This window comes from Cotesia glomerata, linkage group LG1 (genome assembly GCF_020080835.1).
Source record: "Cotesia glomerata isolate CgM1 linkage group LG1, MPM_Cglom_v2.3, whole genome shotgun sequence".
Classification (NCBI taxonomy): Eukaryota; Metazoa; Arthropoda; class Insecta; order Hymenoptera; family Braconidae; genus Cotesia; species Cotesia glomerata.
The window spans coordinates 25,722,635-25,748,063 of NC_058158.1; the positions used below are offsets into that span (position 1 = coordinate 25,722,635).

Consider the following 25,429-nt stretch of genomic DNA (forward strand, 5'->3'; position numbering starts at 1 on the left):
TCAATAATATCCTGTCCTGATACGAGTAGAGCCAAAAGAGATTACCGCAATAAGTAAAGATTAGCTCATCGCAATTGCTTACAGCAAAAACGAACGACCTGACTTTACTTGTAGAGCTGATCACGCTACGCGATATTATAGTAAACATTGCAAAAAACTTTCGAAAAAAAAACATTTTTTCAATGACCTGATTTATCGAAAAAAATTCACTGACATCTTTTTTATTTTATTACAGATGATATTTATGTTGTCTAAAAATCAAGGTTGTTGTTGTTATGATTACTATTACTACAATTATTGTTATTATTATTATTGAAAATCGAATGTGCATTTAGAGAATAAAATTTTTAATGCCGATGAACGATAACGCCTTTTAAACTTCATCAATGCAACTCAAACGATAGCATTGAAATTTTGATGAGGTCAGTTACACTCTCGTAATACAAGGTTAGCAATATACATATTGCATAATCACATTTATGTACATATTTCTCAGCATAAATAATATTAATTGCACCTTAAAGCTAAATCTCAATTAAAATAAAATTTTTATAAAAAATCTAATAAATTTATAATTTGAAATTAAATTGATATTCGATGGTAAATAATTCATATTTTTAAAATAACAAAGAGTCAGATCATATATGTAAAATAATCACGTTCCAACATAATAAAAAAACATTGAAAATTTAAAATAGTTATTAATATTAATATCTATTTTTATTATATTATTTAAATTATTTCGCTTTTCACAGGATAAATAATTCATATTTTTCACATCACTTCTCTTTCTCTTTGATGGATTTATTTACAATAATCATAATAAAAATAAAAATTATATATTTATAATTTTTATTATTATATTTCATCATTATGTTATTCAAGTTCATTTTTACATGCGTTTATTTTTATTGAAATGGATCTAAAAATTGCTCACGCTTTCGTGCTTTTAACTTTTAATCGGTACTATTCACGCGATATCATAACATACTGAAAGAAAATGGCATCTTATGAATTCTTTAACATTGTATGTATGAAAAAAAAAAAAAAGTGTTAAGATCGCGTGAGGATATTTTTAAAATTTAAGATACTTTAGTACCAGCCACCAATAAATCATACATGTAAATATCAATGTATACGTCGAAGTTTAATTAAATAGATCTTAAAGTTTTTATATTAACTAGTATACGTTGCGCGCGCAAGCACGCGTGTGAATTTAGTATGGAGTTATCTATATTTTCATACTTATGATATATTTGACCAATCACGTTACGAATAGTTTGTCTTATTGTGTATATTTTCATATTTTTCATCTAAATTATAAGAGTGGATCACCCTGACAATCACTTTTTTCGTTATATTTATATTATCAAAAAAATAATCTGATGTATATATTTTTTATTTTAAGACAAAAATATGTTTAAAAAATTGAACATTAATTCTCTTTTCTAATGTCGAAAAAATATTATTTTCTTTGGTGATGTTTAAAATTTAATTTTATGGATCATATAAATGTGCTTGAAATGACATCAAATTTCAATCTTCGATGTATTCAAACAAAAAAAGACTTTAATTAACATTCAGCAATGACTTTAATGTTTTTCTTTTTTTTTAATGACTGACTTTACCAATTGAATAATGATAAAAAAATTATACAAAGTATCAATATGTAAAAATAAAATTTCCAGTTAACAATTTATGAAATACTAATTTTTTATACTATTGCATTTTTTGTCGTTTTTTACCAAGATTGAATAATATGTTTGGAAAGTACATGATTCAGAGTATAATGTTGATGATAGGCGGAAAACAAATAGGACTCACGCGAAGGCCAGAGTTCGAGCCCCGGCGTTGTTAAAAATAAAAATGACAATATTATTATTTCAAAAAAGACTTAACTCAATCTTTAATTACTTTCACTATAGTCAAATTATATTTTGTATTCATCATCTTTGATTTGATATTTGATGCTTGCATTACCAATTATTTTTCTTCACTGTAAAAAATGTCTAGTATCTTCGCACAAATCTATGATTCTACCGATTTTACTGCAAGCATATCTATTTGGTTTCAAAAGTTAATCTGATTTTATTATTTATATTACATTCATTGTAAATTTGATAAATGCGGTCTGTAAAGATTCAAATAATGTAATACAAATTCATCACAAAAATTGAAGTCAACGCATGTAAGCATACATACAGTTAGATTGTTACCAATAAAATTAAAATGATTGTAAGTATTTTATGAATTTAAAAAAATAAAATCAAATACAAACAAAAGAAATAGAAGATTGTCGATTATTTATGGAACAATGAATTATGTATAGCAAGAAGTGTAATGGTATTAGTAATTAATTATACGTTTAGTCACTATTTTTGCAGGCTGAATCGCTGAGGTTGATGGGTGTGCTCTATTCTAACTAAAAAATGTATTTATTCCTGTCTCTATTCTTTCTACTCCCTCGTATCCCGGTGCACCCGTCGACGCGTGACTTTCGCGGAAAACGTTAAAGCTATTTAGCGAACCATGACGACGTACAAAAGTGGGACAAATCGAATTCGGAGTAAAGGGATTTTTAAATTTCAATAACGGATAACAAAAAGTTGATAAATAAAGCACATGGTCCATTTATATTATTTTATTAATAATATAGTAAAAGATATATTGAAGAAAGGCTGGTATGGCTTCAGTCATGTGAAATTTGACCTCTGGTAATGTATAGTAATGTAACTAGTAACTATACCACCGTATAAGTATGTATATATGTATAAGTATATTGAGAGAGTTGAATATAAGTAAAGGTAAAGTGATCAATTTAGTAAACAGAAGACGAAGAAGAAGAAAGCGAAAAAAAAAACAAGGATAGGAAAAGAAAACAAGAAACCGTTGGTTTAATGCTAGAGTCAGTTCGCTAACCTCACCAAGCGATCGCTTACCGTGGCCTACTACCGATGTTGAACAATGGAAAATCTCCTCCCGCAGAAAATAGTCAACGAATAGAGGTCCATAAGTCCATGTGCTAATGTATAAAAGAGTAAAAATGGCGTCGAAAGTACCAAAGAAATGAGGGCCACGTAACAACAGGAAGGGGGAATAGAAGAGATCGATGTACATGTGAAAGGAACTACTAAACTTTATACTATATACCTTCAGCGCATCTCAATATAAGTTGTAAAAAATAAAATAAAAAAAATAAAAAAAGAGAGAGAGAGAAAATGACTATACCTAAAGAAGAAAAAAATATCTGTCAATTTTTTTAAAAATAAAATATAGCGGACAAGTCTTTATGTCAGTTTATCGTGAGAGCTAGCGTAGTTTATCGATCGATTGTATTGGATCCAAGGAACCTGATTTTGCAGTTGACTGCGCTGAGCAGATCGAGAAATGTTATTTATTTGAATTTAATGGGAGATAATAAAAATAATATAATTGAAAAAGAATGAAACTTTTGATTTTCAAGGAAATCAGCGATGCTTAAAAGAGTTATATTGTTTAAATTAGTAATATTTTACAAAAGGTGTGTGTCACTGATAACGATAACGATAGAAACTATTTATAATAATGCTCGCTTTTTTTAGTAGATTTCATAAAAATCTAACTATTGTATTTGTCCTCATGACGTAATTTTCCGTAAATTTTACTATATTTCGACCTAACTCGATGATCTGAGTCAGAAAATACATGTAGTTCAAAAGTTTATATATGTATGTATCGTATGTAGTTCAATTACGTATGTAGTTTATATATATATATATATATATATATATGCTAGCACTGCTATATATATATATATATATATATATATATATACGATATAACGCGGCTTGTCACGACGATAGCGTGGAGAATTCTCAAGGGATCTGAACTAAACTCAACATACTTATTCTATAGACTATTAGGAAGGTCAAGTTCAAATATGAGCTTAATCGGTTAAATAGTTTAGAAATTACAGCATTTCAAAATTCTGAAATTTTGAAAATTTGATACTTTCACTACTTTTTCTTCAAATAACTTTTGAATGCGTCGAGATATTCGATTTCTGTAAAATGCATCTGAAAGCTGAGAAATTAAGCTTCAATTTATGTGCATTCATTTTTTTCTAAAACAAAAAATAACCATCTTATGATCATTTTTAAGAAATTTTACTCTTGCAGTCGTTTTGTCTATATAAAACTGATTGAAAAGTATTGAAGTACAATAATTATTTCCCTTTTTTTTTTATTTAACAGTAAAATCTGAGAGATAAAAACGTTCTGAAAGCAAATTTAATAGTAGAAAAAAACTATCTGAGTCTAAAATAAAGTTATAATAAATTTTATATAATAACTGTGTAAACTTTGAGTCTAATGATTACAAAAAAAAAATCGTACGTTAAAATCTAATTGTAATTTTAATTAATAAGTAAAAAATGAAATCTACTTCCATTTCGGCTGCCGAATGGCACTTTTTTTTTTTTTTTTCCTTTTAACTTATTTTATTGTTTTTCAATGAAAAAATTTTATCGGACAAAGGCACTTTACTTAATTGCCAGTAATAAAACGAGAAATTGAATTTACTATCGGGAAAATTTGAAGAAATTAACAAAGACATGCAATATAGAGTTAATTGCAATAATTACGGTTCGGATTATCATCAATGCAGGTAGTAATTTTTTTTTTGCGATATATAAACAGTGGTACGATAGTTTAAAAGATTGGTGTGAGTATGTTTGTGTAACATATATGTTAAAGTTTCCGTAGTCAGCTGATGTGACTAAGAGACATAAACTAAATGCCGCCTCTTTCCCTTCATTCCTTGCCGGGTAGAGTTAACATTCAACAATAACATCTACACTATCACGATTGTCGCTTGAACAACTTGAAACGAGGATCATTTGCCTTCAGTCACTTGAAACAATGCAACCAAGTCGAGGCACACTAATAATATACATATAAACAAAATCCTATCGCATACCATCGGATTTCGGATAGGAGTTTCAGTTTCGGGAAGACCAAGCAGCTTTACTTTCAGAAGATTATTCCAATTAATTCCACTGTCACTAATTTACTGCTACAAATCCTTGACATCAACATTTTGTAGATCAAATACACCGAATTGAGACCAACTCTGCAATTTATTAATATTATTATTAGTTTAGCACAAATATTTTAAATAATACCGGGATTATTGGAGTAATTGACAATAATAATAATAATAATATCAAGGCAATAAAGGCAATTAAAGTGCACGACATTTTAATAATTTTATTGTAAAAACTTACAAAATATTTTTTGCATGGTTAATTCAATTGGTATTATGAATAGAAAAAAAAATTTTTATTCAGAATAAACAAATTCAGAGTTTAAATTTCGAGAAGAATGAAATGAAAATTTAAAGAGAAAAAAAATAATTTCCTAAATTTTTAAAGGTATTTTTTAATTATTAAGTTTTTTTTTCTTTGTTCAAAAATTATCAACTTTTATTTTTAACTTTTTTGTTATTTTTTACAAAATTAATAAACTACTGCTGATCAAAATAACTCAAGTTAATTTACTTTAGTTCAAATAATATTACTTAACGGTATAAATTGACAAGACCATGACATTGAGCATGAAAAATAAATTATTTAAATAAATAATCATATAAGCAATAACAGTAATTGTTATTAATAAAATTAACATGAAAAAATAAAAATTTAAGTATAAACGAACTTGCAATGAACAGCATGGCAACAGTAAAAGTTTTGGAGAAACAAAGGCATCGAGTGACTTTTTTTCACACTGTGAAAATGATATTAAATAGAAAAAAAAATTACCGTAAGCACGATAAGAGACTGTTCTTGATATTTAAATATATTGTAAAATCGTGATAAAAATACAAGGGTATTTTTAATAAAATTTAGCAAACCGGTCACTGAGTAAAATTCTCATCAGCTGACGAGCTCTGCTGAGCCAATAGAAAGAAAAAGAAACATCAATAATTTGACTGTATATTTTTTGTATTAATAATTATTATTGTATTGTTTTAATTATTGTATATTAATAATTGGTTGTATAAATACCTTGATATATAATTTCGTGACGGTTTCCGATCCCTGAAATAATAAAATTCACTACTTGCACATAGGAATAATTTTTGAAACCCTCTCACAATGGAATCTTCCAGTAGACTGAGTGAGCCGGCGAGCTCTTCTCTTTTACGTGCACACTCGGTTTACCTCACGTAAATACACTTTTTTATTGACTACTAATCGTCAACGTCACTGGATTTTTTAATTACTTAAATTTATACAAGAGACATTTATTTAGACTATCAATATTAATAAATAACATATTTTATAATCAGAAAAACAAAATTACACATTTTTGACAGTTCTCAATCTGTCAAGTTAGATTTTCAATTCGGCCTCACTGCTATTGCCATCTTGTGGCTTAATTTGTAAGACCGATTTGCTAATTTCCAGACCGCGCGAATTTGAATGACTTGGCAATTTTTTTAATTGAGTTGTGATTTAAACAATTATAGTGAAAGCTTCTAACTTACTTTTTTTTTTTGCAATTTGAATATATTTAATAATTAATGAATAAATTTTTTATGTTAAAAATTATTGAATGTTGACAATTAACGTTGATAAAATTTACTGTACGAAATATCATAAAATTAATTAGGATTATTTTTATCGAATGGAAAATTCATAAAAAAAAATTCTATAAATTTATTCTTAGAAAAGATTTTTACAATAAATTATCATTTGCTTTAAAAATGCGCTAAAATTTTGCTAGTGATAAAAATAATAATTGCAAACTTACTATTTTTTTTCAGTAAAAAGTAAATAGCTAAAAACAAGTTTGGCAAGACGTAAGTACTAATTTCAAAATAAAATGTTAACAATGGCAATTATCAATATAATCAGGTGTGCTACTAGTGATTGAATTTAAAAAACAAGTAATTCTTCTTTAATTTTACATAGTTTAATTAACTTCAAATAAGGCATAAATCATTTTCAATTTGGTATCTTATAGATTACTACATTGATATTATCTATCTAACAATTGTATCTATACAAAAAAAGGTTTAACTTCAAATAAAAATTATAATTTCAATAAAGTCACTTTAAATAACTTAAATGAATTAATTAAAAAAATGTGGTTAGATATTCTTATATTCTACATTAAGAAAAACAAATCTAGTTTTACATATAGATTTTTATTAACATCAAGTTTTAAAATTATTTGCTAGTACATGTATTTAAAATTTTTTTAAATAGGCATAAGTCTACCAATTAGCGTTTTATTATTTATAATCACTATCATAGTTTAAATTATGTGTTAAAGGTATATGTTAAATTCTTATTGTGTTATAAGTTACATCTTATTGAAGATAATTGATTCTTATTGGTTTCAAACAATATTAACCTAAATATTCATCAATGATATTGATTTAATTATGTTTCTTTAGAAATTATGGTAAATTAGTTCGCTTCCAGCCATTTTGAAGTTTTTTTCTTTTTTATAAATTTTATATTCTGCAAATCATTTTACAGTTATAACACTAAATCTTTATCTTTTAATTCTTATATTTATGGATGAAAAAAAAAAAAAAAAAAATAAAAAATAAACTTGCAGAAAAATACCATTATTAATTCCGCTTTATTTTTACATTAAAATGAAAATTATATTAACTATAAATAATCAGTTTAAAATAATTAAAAAGATTGGATTCTGGTACCAAACTGACCATTGGGTACTTTACCCCATACAATGAACAACATTTTGTCTTGATATATGGTGTGTGACTAGTTGCCATTATTTTATAAGCATAAACCTTAATAATTATTTATATTTTTATAACAGTAATATATTAAAAATAATCAAAGAAAGTTAAATTTTTATTAAATATTGATAAAAATAATTTTTAATTAATTTTTATGTTTTTATATAAAATAAGACGTTTGTAGAAACTTTGTCAATACATAAAAAATAATATATATATATATATATATATATATATAAAATATATGTACAATAAAATATATTTATGTAATTTAACATTAAGTTTTCAATTTTATATATTAATAAGGCCAATTTATTATCCTAAAATATAAAGCAAAATTAAATGTAATATAAAACTTATAGTGAAATAGAAGTTTTATTTTAACAACGATTAACTTTTATTAGAAGAAAGTAAAATGTTCACTAATGAAGAATGCAATTAAATTTCCTGCTTCTACTTTGATTTAAAAAATTTCTATTTTCCACTATAACATAATAAAATAAAAAAGATTCCATTGAAATAAGAAAATTTCTTCAATCAGAGATAATTGAATCGGTTGAATATTGTATAAAAAAATCTTAGTAAAAAAATACTAAAAACTAAAAAAAACTTAAACATGATTGTAATTAGATTCATTGAAATAAAAGAATTTAATTATCAACATTAAAAATTAAATGACATACCGGCGATTGGTTGATTAACTTTAAATAAGCTTTCATTCTAATCTTTTTTTTATCCTTAATGCAATTGCTGCAACGATTGCCGCACCTTTTCCACTTCCATCTTGAGCGTGAATAAGCTTAAACTAAAAAATAAAATTTCATAGTCATTCATGTTGCTAATTATAGTGATTAACTTAATTAATTAAATATACCTTCCGAGCCGGTGTCAATAAAGTTATATATTGATTCATCCAATTTTCAAATCGTGGATGATGTTTATAGAGAGAGCCATCAACAGCTATTGTTACTTCTTCTCTCTCCATGTGGTCAAGGAGCGTTGCGACGCCTGAGAATTAAATAAGATTGTATGATTTAATAATTGTGAAAAATAAAAAAATAAATTTGGTTAAATAATAATAATATCAGGACTTACATATAGAAACTAAAAGAGCTGCGCGATTTGACGCAAGCTCACAAACATATTGAACTATTTTTAAATCTTCTTCGTCAGGTATTATATTAAATTTAGCAAGAACTTCTTTCGTGTGAACGCTACTGCCATTGACTGTGTCTCTGTATAAATAAAATTTTAAATTAAATGTGATTTATTTTAGATTCAATTTACGAATAAAAAATTTATTTATCTATGACTAAACTTACTGTTCAATAAGAGATATGTAATCTGTTAAGAAACTTCCAACTAAACGTAAACTTTCTGGAACTTGTCTCGTAAACAATAAACCATCTTTTGACAATTTAGCCAATATAACACGTACAAATTCCCCAAGGTATTTACCACTGATATATTTTTCAAATCTATATATCCAAAAATAAAAAAATTATTCATTATAAAAGAATAAAATTAACAGTTAAAATTATTAAAAAAAAAAAAAATATTTACGTAAATGAATTAACGAGTAAAGAATTAGCGTCATTTTCTCTGTCAAAATCTGTTTTTATGAAATCTAAAACACCGTTGTCACCAAATGCACCCCACTCAATATCAATAATTACCTGAAATAAAATCAAACAATTAATTTCTGTAATATGACGACTACTAATTAAACTATTTATTTTTTCAATAGAAAACAAAAAAATGTATTTGAAAATGTTTTTAACCTCACGCTCGCCATGTCGCTCAGGCTCCCAGTGTTCGACTTTATCAGCTCGTTCAAGATAACAAGCATTACTTCCTGTACCTAGGATAAGACCAATAGCAGTGTTTGGATCTTGAGTAGCTCCTTGAAGAAGCGTTCCAGTTGTATCATTGAGCACTGCTAGTACTTTAACTCTTGTATCACCACGACGAGCTATGGCGTCTTTCAATAATTGTACTGCATCTTTGTTTACAACATCAGGACAATTGAAACTCTTTGTCCAAGTTACTAGAATTCCGGTTTCCAATGAATGTTGGATCATCGGAAATGAAAAAGTAAATCCTGAAGTATAAGAGAAAATATTTTTATATATATATTTTTTTTAATCAACAATTATGACATAAACAACAACTATACAAATATTCAATTTTTAATATTAGAGTTTTTATAGGCTGTAAAGTTCTGTTCAAAGATCTGATAAGATTGGTGAATAAATTTTTACAAAAATACATTCAGATGTCGGTAGAAAAAAACACTGCCCTATGACTGAATAAGTTATACATTTTAAATATTAATCTTATAGATTTATAAATAAATTCATATATATCGAGATAAGAAGAGCTTAATATCAGAAAATGAGACAAAAATTACGAATTTAAATAATAACCAACATTAATTTTTTCACAATTGATAAAGCTTTAATGTAAAATATTAAAAAATTTTCATTAACTTAAAACGATAGTTTTTTAAGAATTTAATTTTTAAAAATGTTAAGATTTGTTTAATCTTACAATAAATCAATATCTTGAAATTTTCTCTTGGATTATATTAAATTATAGTTTATTGATTAGATAAGATTAAAAAAAAATAAAAAATTAAACTTTTAAAATATGCTGATTTTTAAATGTAAAAGTATTTATAGATCTAATTACCTAAAGGAAGCTCTACATCTTGAAGACCCTCGCTGATAACAAAATTGCTGACACATTCAGCAAGATATTCAAATAATGGCATACCCGAGCCGGTTCTAAGATGGGCATCAATGTGATATTTTTTTACGTCTTCCCTTACAACCACACCATTCACCAACTCCAGCAGGAGAACGCGAAAATTTGTTCCTCCCAAATCGAGAGCCAAGAATAATCCTTCCTCTGTAAAGATTAATCAATTACTTGCAGATCAATGACACCCAGCGAAATAATTTAATAAATAAATGAACAATATTTACTTGGTAATTTTTAAAAGCATACCTGTTCCATCAGGCAATTCAGGTATATAAGTATTTTCCATTTGCAGAGAAGAGGGTTGTTGGTGGATCCCTTTATTCATTTCGGACCGGAAAACATCTTGGATTTTTCTGGCTGTCGCCGCAGAAAGTCGCATCTGCGCCAATAAATTTTCAATCTAAAAAAAAAATAAATAATTGAATTAAAAAAAATGTATATTTTATTTTTTACGTAAATAATAATTATAAAACATAATAATTAATTTCCCGGAAACTCACATAGTGTATTGAGTGATCTGATATAATAAGCGACAAAAACAAGTATTACAAAACGGTAATATGTACACTACTGGAAATACGACTGCGTTCTTTTCTATTTACATTGCCACGGTCATTTAATTGGATTTTAATACTCATGTATGTTTTCAACTTACAGAAATTCCAAGAATAATTAATTTAATTATTTTATTTACTTTATAAATAATATATTGAAAAATTACACATAAATTATTCATATTTTTTTAATCATGCTGTCTACTATAAATAATTATTAATTACATTCTTATGGCATATTATCAGTAAAATTATACATGTAAAAGTACTTATAATTTTTTCTCTTGATTTATTATCACACGATATAATTATTCATTAAAAACTCGTTATTCTTTAAATGAGAATAGGAAAATATATCTCAAGTTCTTAAAATCTATATTTTAATTATTTATTATCACGTTAATATTTTTATCCTATTACAATTATTGTGAAATCAATGTGTTATTTGAATTTTATGATTGATTGTGTGAACAAATGTTTCATTTGACTTTTTTTATAATTTAATCTAATGATTTTTTATATAAATAATTTTCAAATTTTTTGATAAAACTGATTTTTAATCTTGTCATTTTTCAATAAACTTCGGGTAATGCTTACTAAGAATATGCTTGAAATACTCGAAAAATATTTTTTAAAATCATAAATAGACACTCATAAGTCAATTTTACTATAACGAGACTGTAATTGAACAATATACGTCAATGTCAATAAAGATATTAAATTGAAAATATTAAGCGATCTTCAGATCGAGAAAATCCTTAATTAAGCCGTCTAAATGAGTACATATTTACATTTATATCTATCTATATCTTTATAATGTATAATAAATGTGTAAAACAACATAAACACTACACGGAATTCTTATAATGTGATTTATTGGTGAAATTACGTCTTACAATTCAAAGCAATTAGATGTACGTTTATACTGTTAGTATTATTTAATTTTTGTAACGTTTCTGGGTTTAAACCGCATTAAATCAGAAAAAAAAAACTACTCAAGCAATTCCTCCGCACTCTAAAACGATAAAAATCATGTAATTGCGTCGCATTGATAAATTTTAAGATGTTTGCTTCATTAGTGAGAAAAAGTTGTAAATTACGAAAAAACATTAATAATTTTAGTCATCTTTACCCTGAATGAAAAAAAGTATTGAGACAAAGAAAAAAGTATTGAAAAGTATTGGATTGACTTGAAAACCAATACTTTTCAATACTTTTTTTTATCAGGGTAAAAATAAAAATGAGCAGTTCATAAAAAAAAAAAAAAAATTTAAGTAAGAATGTAATCAGACATATGTCTGATATATAGAAATATATAGAAAAGAATCTTCAAATACAGAGAGGCTCGCCCTGCACGGATTTTCTTATTGGTCAATAATTTAATCAATTCAAGATATGTACAAATATTTAAATAGTCAAGATACTCAAATGAATAATCTATTTTCTTAAGCAATATATAATGATTGATTATCTCGTGAATAATAATCTGACGTTAAGGATTTTTAATCCAACTTGTTTATGAAACATAAAATACATAATTGATTAAATAATCTCTTTGGAGGTCCAATGAACTTTATATGTACCGAATGATAACCCTTAAAAATGGTATTAATGATAAATTGATAACCTCCAGTTTATTAAAAATGGGTTAGATTATATGTAATTTTTCTCTGTATTGAACAATTTGAAATAAAAGATACAAACGATTTGTTTCTTTAATTTTAATAATTCAGTATTTTTTTTTTTTTTTTTTTTTTTTTATTTAGTATTTAATATATGTTCGCAAATGCCCTCGTCTGTATCATTTCAGATACTTAGTCTTAATTTACGGGGCGCCCAACTGAGCTATTATTAGTTCTTCAATATAGAGTAGGGTCCACAATAATAAATTGTGTGTTATAAAATCTATAAGACAATATTAATATACAACTAACATTGAATGAAAAATTTTTAAATTATAAGAAACCATAAAAAATTTGTTTTTTCTTTCATGATCTTGATATTCTCCATATAATTCTATCGAATCATTAATTTCTAAACGACACCCTCACGGTTTTGGAAATGCCGTAAAGATTCGGTATTTATACGATATGAATGCTGTATTTTTACCGTAATATTTCAGTTATTTTAGCCAGTTTTTTTGTCGAATTATTACGAAAAAGTTACGAAAAATATTCAGAATATTTACGGCAATACAATAGAAAAATTACAGTATATTAGCATTTAAACCGTAAATGTACCGCATATTTACTGTAATATCTGCGGCACTATTGCAGTAAAAAACCGGAAAAGAAGATCCCTACTTTCTATTACCGGCAAAATATCAAAAATAAGCTGCTTCACTACTATTTTTCAATAGCTTAAATTTTTTTTTTATAATATTATAAATTATCACGAATAATTTTTAAGAGGTTGATAAATTAATTTCTCTATTATTATTATCATTTGACTTAGTCTAGACCGGGATTCGAATCCGGATCACTTAATTACGCGCCGAAGGCTCGACCAGTTGAGCTATCAGAGACACTATCCGTAACTATTTACTCAGTCACCTAATAAGACTCACCGAGTAATAAACACAACCGTCGATCTTACGGTAGAAAGCATTATATCTTTAATTATATCAGTATAAACGCGGCAAAATTGCAGTATATCTTTGGTATTTTTACCGTAGAAATACCATTTTATTATTGTAAAATTATAGTAATATTATAGTTGACACATAGATTTTTTACGGTAAAAGTTCTAGAGTTTTACGGTAATTTTATCGTATTATTTTTGAACTTTGCAGCAAAAGTACGGTAGAAGTGCTGTATAACTATAGTAAATAAACTGGCCAAAATAACGACAGAAATACCGTATTATTTTAGAGTTATAACGGTAAATTTATGGTAAACGCATTAATACCGAAAATTTACGGTATTTCAAAAATCGCGAGGGCATTTAATTTGTATTATTATTTTAATTTTTTTACTTTTCTAATTGATTGATTGGTTTCTCTAATCATTGACGTATGCCATAAAATTTTTGACAAAGTTATCACTTAATTTATTTTTATCTAAGATAAAAACTGTAAGGCTTGAAAACAATTATCAATAAAATAACTTATGTTATTTGATTCATTAATAAACCTAAAAATGAAAATATCTAAAACATTAATATGATCATTTTTTTTTTTCAAGCTCTAGCTTATTAATAAATGATAAATAATTATTTCTTCGTAGTAGTATGCTTTTACAGAGTTTTGGTATTTTTTTCCATAAAAATAAAAATGAACAATCAAGAAAATTATTTTGTAAAAACTTATCAATTTTTTATAGTTTAAAAAAAATAATATTTCCAGCACTTGATAAATATAATAAGCTGAATATTATTAATTATCATTGTTATATACCTTTTGTCTCTTGACATCGTCCGGAAGATCCAAAGGGCTAACCTGGATAGCTTCATGGAGAGCTCTTTCGGAGGGTACCATCATTTTCTTTCAATATTTTCTGCTAATGAACCCTAAAATAATAAAAAACATAAATAATAATAAAAACTTTTTAATAAATATCATATAGTATATCTTGACAGAGATAAGTTGCTAAAACGTATGATGTTTTATTATCGAAAAAAGTATCAAATATTAAGTTTTATCTCATCCTTGACAAAATAAAATTTCGGAACTATTATTTATCAATGCTACCAATGATCAGACGGGTACCCACAGGCAATTTAAAATCATCACAGATACTTAATCGAGCCCGCAGATTACTTTCTCACTTGTTATCGATCCTATGCTATATGCTATAACATGATCATACACGAGCATTAAATCAGAACTACTTGATATTTCAAGTGGTTGTATTTCACTTACAATAAAAAAAATAAAAATAAAAAAAAAACATGAAATTAATATCCCGCAGAAATATATTTCATCATCTATTCTAAAAATAAACTGAACAGTGATAAAAAACAATAAAAAACGATTAATTTTAGTAATAGAAAATAAAATTTTAAAGACAATTGTTACGAAAAAAAATAAAACAATTGGAACATAAAAGTAATCATTACTTTTTTTCATTTTGTAAAATGTTATTTTTGATTGTAAAAAGTACATTTTTTTTCTATACATTTAACGTTTGTTAAATGAAAGAAACTAAATTTTATTGATAAACTTACTATTCACTTTTAACGTCTTGATAATATTTATATGGTTGAGATGAAATAGAAATTTTAGAAATTTCACAGTAATTTTCTGTAGTCTCAAGTTATATCTTATTTTAAGTTAGTTCATGTACCACCTGATTCACTGATTCATTACACACGTGGATAAAAGTTTACGATATATTGCGTCACATTATTTTTATTTGATTTAATCTTTTCGTAGTCTTAGTAGTCTAGTCGTGATATTACTAAACAATCACAAATTATGATTAAAAATGATAACATGTTAATATTTGCAGAAAATAATAAAAAATTCTATTAAATTAATAACTTTTGCTTTAAAAATTCGTAAATTTTCACGGTAAACACAACAGTAAAAGTTTTAAAGTTTTAAAAAATGATTGTTGACTGAAAATAAAACAAACGGTTCGTAAAGGACATATTAAATTGGAATCTTGAGAATTTTCTTAATAGCTATGTTCTATTTAATAAACAATCATTCTTTCTACTAGTGTAATTACTACTAACTTCTCGGATACTAGCCAATTTAAATTATTTAATTAAACTGATCTGTTTGCTGGGCTTGAATTATTGCAAGCGAATGACTGCATTTTTTAGACGTTTGTTTAACATATGCATTGATGTTTAAATTTTCAAGTAAAAAAAAATTTTAGTATTTTTCAACTTAATATTTTAAAGAAGTGGTAATTTATATTGAATTTAATAATTGAATAAATTTACATTAAACGAGATCAGTTGAAGTATAAATAAATCATACCGATAAAAATTTAAGCTTCCAAAAATATTAATTTCCTACAAATGCACAGAGATACACTTTATACTTCATGGTTAAAGTGTTTCATGTACAGAATTAAAAATTCTTTATTTATAATGTAATAATAATACTTATCATATTATATGAATAATTTTTATTAACTTTTGTGTATAAATACTTTGCATATAGCTATTTACAGTCAGATTTATCATTCAAATGAAGATATATTTTTAAACCTGATTCTAAAAATAATCAGACTTTACGAATATCATTTGCTTCAATAATTGTGACAGTGTATTAGTAAATATGTTAAATAGCTTAATAACTTTGATTTCCATTAAACTAAATTATGAATAATTAAAAGTGTAATCAACGGACATGATAAAAAAGTACAAGAGACATTATATTACTTTTTTTTTTTTTTTTTTTTTTATAGTAACTATAAGAGCAAATAAACCTTGATTAAAATCAATTGAAAGGTGTAAACGTCAGTTACAATAATTTAACCAGTTGACCTGACCACGCTATATTCTAATTTCGGCTATATATACATCGTGCTAACTTAGTAACTGTCATTTAACAATTTAATATGGTACTTGAAAAAGAAAAAATAAAGAAATTTGTTTTCATTTCTGTTTTTTATGTTTAACTTTGACAAAAATTTTAAAAGTGATCTTGTCAGCAGAAAAATAGTATCAATTAAGTATGAGCGTAATACTTTCGTAAGTACATAAAAATATAGTATTATGAATATAATAATACGGTTACGTGACGTATGCATCCGCATGTTTAAAAAAGAAAAATAAATGATAAATTACAAGATTACTGATTGATTAATACGCTAGTTTAAAATAATTAACATTTAAAATAATAAATCAGAAGAGAAAATAAATTTGAATATTATCAGTAATTGCAAATTATCATAAACTTCCAAACCTCTGCTATCTGATAAAAGTAAAAACGTAACTACGGTATACTTTTTATTCCAAATTACGTAAACGATAGTACATTGGGATAAATTACTAATTCAAATAATATATTCTATAAAAAAAAGCACAAAATTAATATTTAAATCAGTGGCATTTTTTAATTCATTATTAAACATAAGTATTGTATTTTAACGAAAAAAAAAACTAACTTTAAAATGTAATTTTTTATAAAATTAAAATTATCTTTACAGACAGATTTATCAGTGAAGTATATGCCCACCTGTTGCGTTTACTTCTTACAGAAAATTCTTAAAAAATAATTTTTTTTTTTTTGTATTAAAGATATGTAATTTTTATAATTATTGATAATAAAATAAGAAAAGGACTTACTTTAAGGATTTAGCCTCACTGACAGTTGGTTCAGTATCCAAAAGACACTGAACTACACGTTCCAAGTCGTTTGGGAGCTTGGATTAAAAAAATATGTTCTTCTTATAATCTTGATGATTTAACCGAAAATGAAAAAAATAAATCAATAAATTAGTACATGGATGAAAGAGTTAAAATAAAGTCTTAAGTATAGTAATAAATTACTTGAATATCCTTGTGTGTATGTCATCCAGAGGAGAATAAAATCACGGAATGTGACTAAAACTGAATGGAACGGCGCCGACAGAGTACTGCATTAACTCCGAGCCTCCAAAAGCGGTCGAGCCTCCACATATTTCCCCACTACATAACACTATATTTTATGTTATATTACAGCAACTCCAATATATTAACTACAAACTAAAAGTTAACGTAGCTTACGCCTGTAACGTATAAATGTATGGAGATTATTTACATACACTCTTACAATTTTGATTACGTTATGTGACATTTACACGATGCTGTGTATTAGTTCATTCACCATCAAACACCAATTTAAATCTTGACATGACGTTAAACTTGCTTACATTACATGTAAAATATATATTGAGATTAATTATATTATTTAATAATAATAAGGACAGCTATATCTTTTATAATTTAAATTTCTATTAATTGTTAATTTTTTTAAATGTTTATTTTTATTATTCAAGTTAAGTAATACGTTGAGTTTAAAAAAAGTAGATAAAATTATAATATACACATATTTCGTGATATTAAGAAAAAAATTAAGTTTTGGACAGATTAGATTTCAGGCGTAAGTGTAGTTGTATTAATTCACTGATACTACGTGACACTGAAAATATCAGACATCTGATGATTAGTTTTTATTTTAAATAACGTTAAAAACAATTTTTTCACTATTTTCGTAATGAATTTTTCTAAATTTGTAAATGCTTATTTTTTAAAGTTTTATTATATGTAATTTCTTCAAAGATATTATAATTATTTTTATTTTGAGTATCGTAATACTATATATCAATTTTATTGTAGCACGATAATCAAGTTTTATGTATTGACTTTTTTTTTATTTTTCGGTCGTGATAATTATTTCTAAATTTTTATAGTTTATTTCGCAGTCCAAAGTTTTTTGGATGATGAGTTCATCGCACAAATATTTATCACTAAATTGTAAAATTTCCCCATCAAAAAAAATTATCTCATTAAAAATTTATTTATGAACATTCATAATTGATTAAAACATGTTTAGGTAATTATATATTCGTTCAAGATGAAAGAGATTTAAAAAAATTTTACCATATTTTAAATGAGAACAAGAATTTTCTGTTTCGAGGAGAATGTAAATAGATTTTTGTTCAGGGCTTTTTTTTTTTTTTAACCATTATAAAGTGACATTAAACAGCAAATATTTATCTTGAGATGGTTTTTGATAACGAGAACATATTAATATGTAGTTATTTTTATACATAAAAGAAAACTTTTTCCAATATTAATGAAAAAAAAATTTTCATTTTTTTTAGATATTTATTATACAATTGAAAATTACTCAATAATTTTTTTGTTTTTGCTTGTCGACAAGAATCACTTTGAAATATTAGAAAGAAAGTTATAAATAGATATTTCTTTTTTATCGGAAGTAAGTTCTTGTAGTGGTTCGATTTGATAATCACTGACGTTAACAAAATAATAAGTATTACATTTTTTTTTATTGCAACAGTTGCCCAAAATATTTTTTTTATATGTATTTTTCTCATAGCAAAAAATTTTTAGTCTGTCATAACATTATATAAAAAATTTATTTTCAATTAACAACAAAAATAAATGTTGATGATTCGGATAATAAATTATATGAAACTAGTTAATAAAACACAAATCAACGTTCTAATTAGCAAATTGTTTAACTCTATTTTAAAGAATCTTCCATTTGTATAAAAAAAAATTAGTTCAAAATTTATTATCACTTTAAAAAACCATTTAATATATAACAGAGGTATAATGTTTTGGTTTAGATCATTCAAATAATTTATAATTGGACTATTACTACATCAAAATGTTAAAAAATTACCCTCTAAAAAATAAGGAGTTAGACCAATTGCTAATTAGACCGTCGAAATATTCTATAAACTTTTCGATAATATTAATTAAAACGCTTGATTTCATTTCACATAAAGTGACAAAAGATATCGAGTCGAAAAAATTCGACGCTTTTTTCTCTATCTTCGAATATAAATTTATCCTTTGTTAATTATGCAGCAGTGAACCTCCTTAATTTACAACTATCAATTGAACATAACTTTTTTTTTAATAAATAACATTTTCTAAAATAAATGTCACTATACAAAGTCTAGACATATTCAAATGATAAACTTTGAAATCGACCTAAAAAGATATGTAAAAAATATATTATTTGTTAATAGTATTTCATTTTTCTTGGTGAACATTGCTCGCAAATAGGGAAAGCATCTTGCAGACAATTACCACGATAAAAATGATTGACATTAAAAAAAATAAGGCTATCTATTTTCCGTGTCAATGAATCTCAAATAAATAATTGAAAAAATATTGGATTAGATTAATAATTGAATAAAGTTATTTATTTACAAACAAGAACTATCAATTAGACAAAATTGATAAACTTACATTACGTTAATAATTTAAGTTCAATAGAAGAAATTACTTTAAATTAAACAGGCAATAAATCGTCACCTAGTTCTTCATCACCAAAATCTTCATCTCTTTTTCCAGCGGCCGTCATAGGTCGTGTTGGTAATGGTCCCACAGGATCTGAATAAATCACGTCTGTAATAAAAGAAAAGGCAATTATCAATAATGCTTTTATTAGCAAGTATGTAATAAAAGGCTGTAAAAAGAATGATGTATAGAGGCTACAAATAGACGGTGCAAATCCGTTGAGCGCATCCGTCATCTATTCAATCCATTAAAGTAATATATTATGTGCAATACAAGTATCCTCTTTCTCATTATATTTCATTCAGCTAATTTTTAACTACGCATAAGATAAACACTTTAATATACACACAAGCTTTTCACTACCAACAGTACAAACAACTCAATTTTATTCATAATGATGATTATTTTTAATGAAATTAATTTTATTAATATTAATTAATTATTAATTTATTTCTAAATAATAATTATTACGACAGCATTATTTTATTTTATTTTGTAATTTAAATTGAATTCAAAGAGTCAAATTTGAAGATAAAATATTGATAAAAAATTTTTCCAATCAATTAGATAAATATAAGCTCGATAGATTGACAGCGTTATTTATGATTGCGAAAAAATATAACTAAACACCTTGAACTTGTGATTATAAAACAATAAATCATTGTTTTAATGTTGATCAAAGTAATCACACCGTATAAATTTTAAATAAAGATCATTATTAAGTTCACAGCTAACAATACTGATAAAATGAATTGGTGTAATATTATACATAGTTTCAAGGATAAAAATTTATGTGAAAAAAAGTTTTGTAAATTAATAAAAAATAATTGATGCAATTTACCATTTGGTGACTCAGGTAAAATATTATCAAAATTATCTAGAGTATTAACTCGACTTAAACGAGAATTTCCGTTACTAAAAGACGAGCGTGGCTCTTTACGACTTGCGATTGGACTCGATTTATAATCAGATTGCATGCTAATTCCAGAGCCTCCTCGCGAAGAGTTGCCACTATTACTTCTTTTTGAACCTGATGAATACATTATTTTATGTTAAAAATAAAAAACTTAGTACTATTTATTGTTTTGCTTATAAATAATAAACGAAACCTGGTCTAGCAGAACCTTGACGTTCCTTGAGTTCCTTAGCTTTTTCAACTTTCTTCAGCTCTGAAGCGTACAGTTGAGCTTCTTTCAAGCCCAAATCACTGCACAGTCTGATCAAAAACTTAAGACACTCGATATTTTCAGGAAACTTTTCATGTATGTCCTGATATTCCTCCAATGCTTTGTGAAACTGGCCAGTTCGTCTCAAACAAGCCGCTACTAACAATCGCCAACGTGGTTGATCTGGAGCTAACTCCACTCCTCTTTTGAAGTAAGGTAAGGCTTTTTCGGCAACCTTTAATTGTTATTAACCAATCATTAATTGGTTTACTTTTTACATAATTAATTAAATCAAGTACCTGCATCGAAATAAAGTAAGACCCAAGCCAATCGATAACTTCAAAATTACCTGGGAAGTATCTGTAAGACTATAATTGACAAAAAAAAAATTAGTTTCATAATAATGTTATCAAATAAATTAATTGTACGTACGTCACTGTAATATTGATATGCTTGTTGTTTATCTCCTAAACTATCGTACAATTCTCCTAATTTTTGTAGCACTCCAGGATCAGATGGTATAATACCCAGCAGCTGATTATACCTAGTTTGAAAAATCACATATTTTTTAGTAGATTTCATAGAAATCTAACTATTGCATTGGTACTCATGATGGAACTTTTGAAAAATTTCGCTATATTTCGACTCAGCTCGTCAAGCGGATTCAGAAAATGCATATGGTTCAAAAGTTTATATATGTATGTATTTATAGTTTACAGGATATATATAAGGTAAAAGACCCCATTAGTGGCACCTTTAACCCCTATTAGTGGCACTTTTTCTTTCAATGAAAAAATGTTCTCCTTGGAATAAAAATTAAAAATTTCTTTGATCTAAAGGTCTTAAAGATTAGAAATAATATATTAATTATTGTAATTAATGATTTCATTAATTGAATAAGTACCAAAATCAAAGAAAGTGTCAGTAATGGGGTTCTCGCCACTAATGGGGTCTTTTACCCTTTTACCCTATACGATATAATCGGCATTGTCTCTTCTCTAACTCCCTCAGTTTTGTACGGATCTCAATAAAACGTAACATACTTATTCTTAGGATGATTTCTGAGGTTAAGTTCTAAGATGAGCCAAATTTGTCAATTAGTTTAGAAATGAAATCAATTCAAAAATTTTCAAAAATCGCAAAAAATTTTCACTTTTATTGTATTTCCGTGCATTAACAATTGAACGCGATATCCTATCGGATTTCTGTAAATTGCATCTGAAAACTTATTTAATAAGCTTCAATTTGCATACTTATTTTCTTTTTCCAAATTAAATAGTTTAGGAATAATAGCAATTCAAAAATTTACATAAATCGCAAAAATTTTTACTTTTACCGTATTTCCGTACAATAATAATTGAACGCGATATCCTCTTAAATTTCTGTAAATTGCATCTGAAAGCTTATTAAGTAAACTTTAATTTGCGTATCTTATTATCAGTCTAGGCCAAAAATTACCTACTTTCTCAGACAGATTTAATGAAATTTTACTTTAGCATTCGTTTTGACGTCATTGTTGTTTGATGTAACAGAAATTTATTTTATTTTTTGTATGCAACCCTAGTAGTATTTTTTTTATTCATCATGAAATCTACTTCTATTTCGGCTGCCGAATGGCCTTTTTTTTTTAATTATAAAGTAACATCACCTAGTGAATTATAATAATTAATGATAAATATTAAATACCATTCCAAAGATTGATCAACGTCTTTAGTTAGCTGATACAAATGACTGATCTGGAATAGTGTCAGAGGATCATATCTCACGATGTTTCGTAATTTCCAGAAACATTCAAGTGCATCTTCGTACCATTCTTGTTTTTTATAGACCAATCCTATAATATTAATAATGAAATTCAATTATTCGATAAACTATAATTTGTAGTTTATAGAAGTAAAAATAATAAAAACAGATTTTCAAATAAAAAAAAAATTTTTATAATGTTATTTACATTTAGTTATTTTCAAGTGATACATGAAATACTGGATCATCAATCATTATTTATTATATAATGGATTGAAAAAAACAACAAATAATGTTTATCCTAAAAAATATTTACCTAAATTATATAAAGCTTGTACATGACTAGCATCACTGTCAAGTGCACATAACAATAATTCTCTAGCTCTTTCTAATTCGCCTTTTTTTATCGCACATGCTGAAAGATTTACGTAAGCCGCAGCATTATAACTATCTGCGTTACGAGCAGCTTCACCGCAACGTTCAGCCAATTCATAATTACCTTGCTGAATAATACTCATTTATTAAATTCTCATTGCCGGCTTGTTATCTGGTAAACTTTGAAACACAATAGAATAACAAAAATACTTACAAGGAAGTAGATGAATGATAGCATGGTTGATGCTGCGCTGTTTGCTTTAATGTCACGATTTTCAAACATTTTAAGTGTGTCAATTGCCAGAGAAGTTTCTCGATTATGCAGTAAAACCATAGCTTTATTTATTTCTAAATCCGCTGCCAGAGAGCTGTATGATGATGATCTTATAATATCTACACACCTGAAAAAGAAATATTGATCAATCTACAATTTTAATATTTTTTGCATTTATTTTTTAAAAATAATCACCAAGAAAATCCTGCTGTTAAAGTATCTTCAATTACTGGAGCAATTAATTTAGCAGCGCTTAAAATTGATTTTTCCGCTTCTGATTTCATTTCATTTTCTAATAATGACAATTGATCTGTTTTTATTATTTCATTAAGTATATTGTTTACTGCATCATCCTAAAATACATTCACATATGTAAATCTTTTAATAAATATTATAATACTAAAGATTAAGTAGATAAAAGTATATCATTCGAAGATTACAGTATTAATTGAATATTTTTCTTCTTGATCAGTATTAAGCTGAACTTCAAGTAGTTCTAAAAATCCTCGTTTCATTTTATCTCGATGACATAGTGCAAAGTGACATAAAATAGCATGCAACCCAGCTTTAAATTCACTTCTTTCTCGCATCACCCATTCGAAACTGTTCGCTGCTTCCTCTAAGCGACCCATTTGGACAAACAACATACCTATATTATGCATTATTTTAATCCTAGAATAAACAATGTAAGTTTATGAGCAATTGAGAAATCATCAGTACTTACATGTTTCTTTAAAAATATATAATAATAAATCGTTATTTTTATTACCTTAGATCTTTATGAGCTCCTGGTGCTTGATCCAAAGCCATTCGATACATTTTAATAGCTTGTGAAAGTTGGCCTATTTTAACATAAATATTTCCCATATTAACTTTTAGCCTTGCACTATTATTAAACATTCTATTTCGCGTTATTGCTTGATAAGTTGCTATTGCTTCCGTATACATTTCATTATTAGTATACTGAGATGCTAAATTAACTAAAACCTGTAAACAAATTACTCTTAAATTTAAAATAAAAAAAATTTATATTTTTCATAAATTAATAGTTATAAAAAACTACTCACAGCAAAAGTTAAATCTAGATTATGACTATCACTCAATCCAGCTTGTTCTTGCAAACGAATTAAAACTTTTTCTCTCGAAGAAGCTTCTCTAGCCCTCTCTAGGGCAACCCGCATGTTACCTTCACTAGCAGCTTGAGCAGAACTTTCAATCAGTTCCATTATTTTTCGCTCTCCATTTTTTATTTTTCCCTCTGGGGTGTCTTCTTTCCCAGAATCCAAAGGTGGAGCAGGGCCACGAGAATTACTTCCCATATTGAGAGGATCAAATGTCGCCTGGCGGCTACTGGTATACCCAGCACCACGTACAGCTGTCATCGGCCTAAGTCCTGTACCTGGTCGCCCCGTGATCCCAGCTCCCGTACGATGAAACTGGAGTTCAAAAATTCAATTTGATGAATCAATTAATAATAGCTTTTAAGTTCTTTTAAAAATTTTATTTACCCCCGTTGACGTTCCCAAACGCATCGCAGTTCCTGGAGGCAGCCTCGGAGTTGTCTGAAAAAATAATTTTTATTAAATATTTAAATTAAATTGTAATTTTATGATAGTCATATAGTTAAAAATACTCACAATATTTCTTCTGACATTGTTCATTTCCAGAGCATCTTGAAATGCTAAATTTTGGTTAGTTCCACTGAACATCAAAGAATAATCATCATATCCTCCATAAATATCATCATCTACCAATACTTGGGTACTCATTTTTGTTAAATAATTATCAATATTTTTTAATTAAAAAATTTTTTTTATTAACAAAAGAACAACACACAGTATTACATAAATAATTGATAAAAAATA

At 26.2% G+C, this 25,429-nt stretch overlaps 3 protein-coding genes across 5 annotated transcripts in view; all 3 read right to left on the reverse strand.

Moving 5' to 3' along the window:
* The window catches only part of LOC123271793 (sestrin-3), a 131,909-nt gene extending 125,597 nt beyond the window's left edge, over positions 1–6,312 (reverse strand). The window contains exons 1-2 of one of the 2 annotated variants that reach the window (XM_044738208.1): positions 6,044–6,312; positions 4,957–5,109 (exon numbers count right to left, since the gene is read on the reverse strand). The gene's annotated coding sequence lies outside the window, so the exon portion shown is untranslated. The remainder of the gene's footprint in view (positions 1–4,956; positions 5,110–6,043) is intronic. The other variant, XM_044738216.1, reaches the window with a different exon arrangement.
* A 1,915-nt stretch (positions 6,313–8,227) lies between these two features.
* LOC123271987 (hexokinase-2-like) lies at positions 8,228–17,670 on the reverse strand. 2 transcript variants are annotated; one of them, XM_044738557.1, is made up of 11 exons: positions 17,520–17,670; positions 17,316–17,392; positions 14,467–14,579; positions 10,765–10,918; positions 10,447–10,665; positions 9,537–9,856; positions 9,319–9,431; positions 9,078–9,233; positions 8,851–8,990; positions 8,630–8,763; positions 8,228–8,560 (listed from the first exon to the last, which is right to left on the reverse strand). In XM_044738557.1, the coding sequence occupies exons 3-11, from the start codon at positions 14,548–14,550 to the stop codon at positions 8,471–8,473; spliced, it is 1,410 nt and encodes a 469-aa protein (XP_044594492.1). In that variant the 5' UTR covers positions 14,551–14,579; positions 17,316–17,392; positions 17,520–17,670; the 3' UTR covers positions 8,228–8,470. The 2 variants fall into 2 exon arrangements, with proteins under 2 accessions (XP_044594492.1, XP_044594483.1); XM_044738548.1 differs by having other exon boundaries at positions 17,316–17,424; positions 17,520–17,665.
* Positions 17,671–19,882: 2,212 nt separating this feature from the next.
* On the reverse strand, positions 19,883–25,408 carry LOC123271814 (intraflagellar transport protein 88 homolog). The gene is made up of 14 exons (XM_044738250.1): positions 25,202–25,408; positions 25,073–25,126; positions 24,632–25,000; positions 24,334–24,551; positions 24,005–24,236; positions 23,760–23,917; positions 23,505–23,691; positions 23,232–23,418; positions 22,859–23,006; positions 21,605–21,716; positions 21,472–21,540; positions 21,116–21,407; positions 20,848–21,036; positions 19,883–20,114 (listed from the first exon to the last, which is right to left on the reverse strand). The coding sequence occupies exons 1-14, from the start codon at positions 25,331–25,333 to the stop codon at positions 19,999–20,001; spliced, it is 2,463 nt and encodes an 820-aa protein (XP_044594185.1). The 5' UTR covers positions 25,334–25,408; the 3' UTR covers positions 19,883–19,998.
* Positions 25,409–25,429: the final 21 nt, after the last annotated feature.

Coding starts and splice junctions, on each gene's coding strand:
- LOC123271987 (XM_044738557.1), bottom strand. CDS start 14,550: ATGATGGTACCCTCCGAAAGAGCTCTCCATGAAGCTATCCAGGTTAGC. Junction 9,234..9,318: donor TTACTCGTTAATTCATTTAC/GTAAATATTTTT, acceptor TTGGATATATAG/ATTTGAAAAATATATCAGTG. Junction 8,764..8,850: donor AGCTCTTTTAGTTTCTATAT/GTAAGTCCTGAT, acceptor TTTAATTCTCAG/GCGTCGCAACGCTCCTTGAC.
- LOC123271814 (XM_044738250.1), bottom strand. CDS start 25,333: ATGAGTACCCAAGTATTGGTAGATGATGATATTTATGGAGGATATGAT. Junction 23,419..23,504: donor TATCATTCATCTACTTCCTT/GTAAGTATTTTT, acceptor AGTATTATTCAG/CAAGGTAATTATGAATTGGC. Junction 21,037..21,115: donor TCAAGGTTCTGCTAGACCAG/GTTTCGTTTATT, acceptor TGTATTCATCAG/GTTCAAAAAGAAGTAATAGT.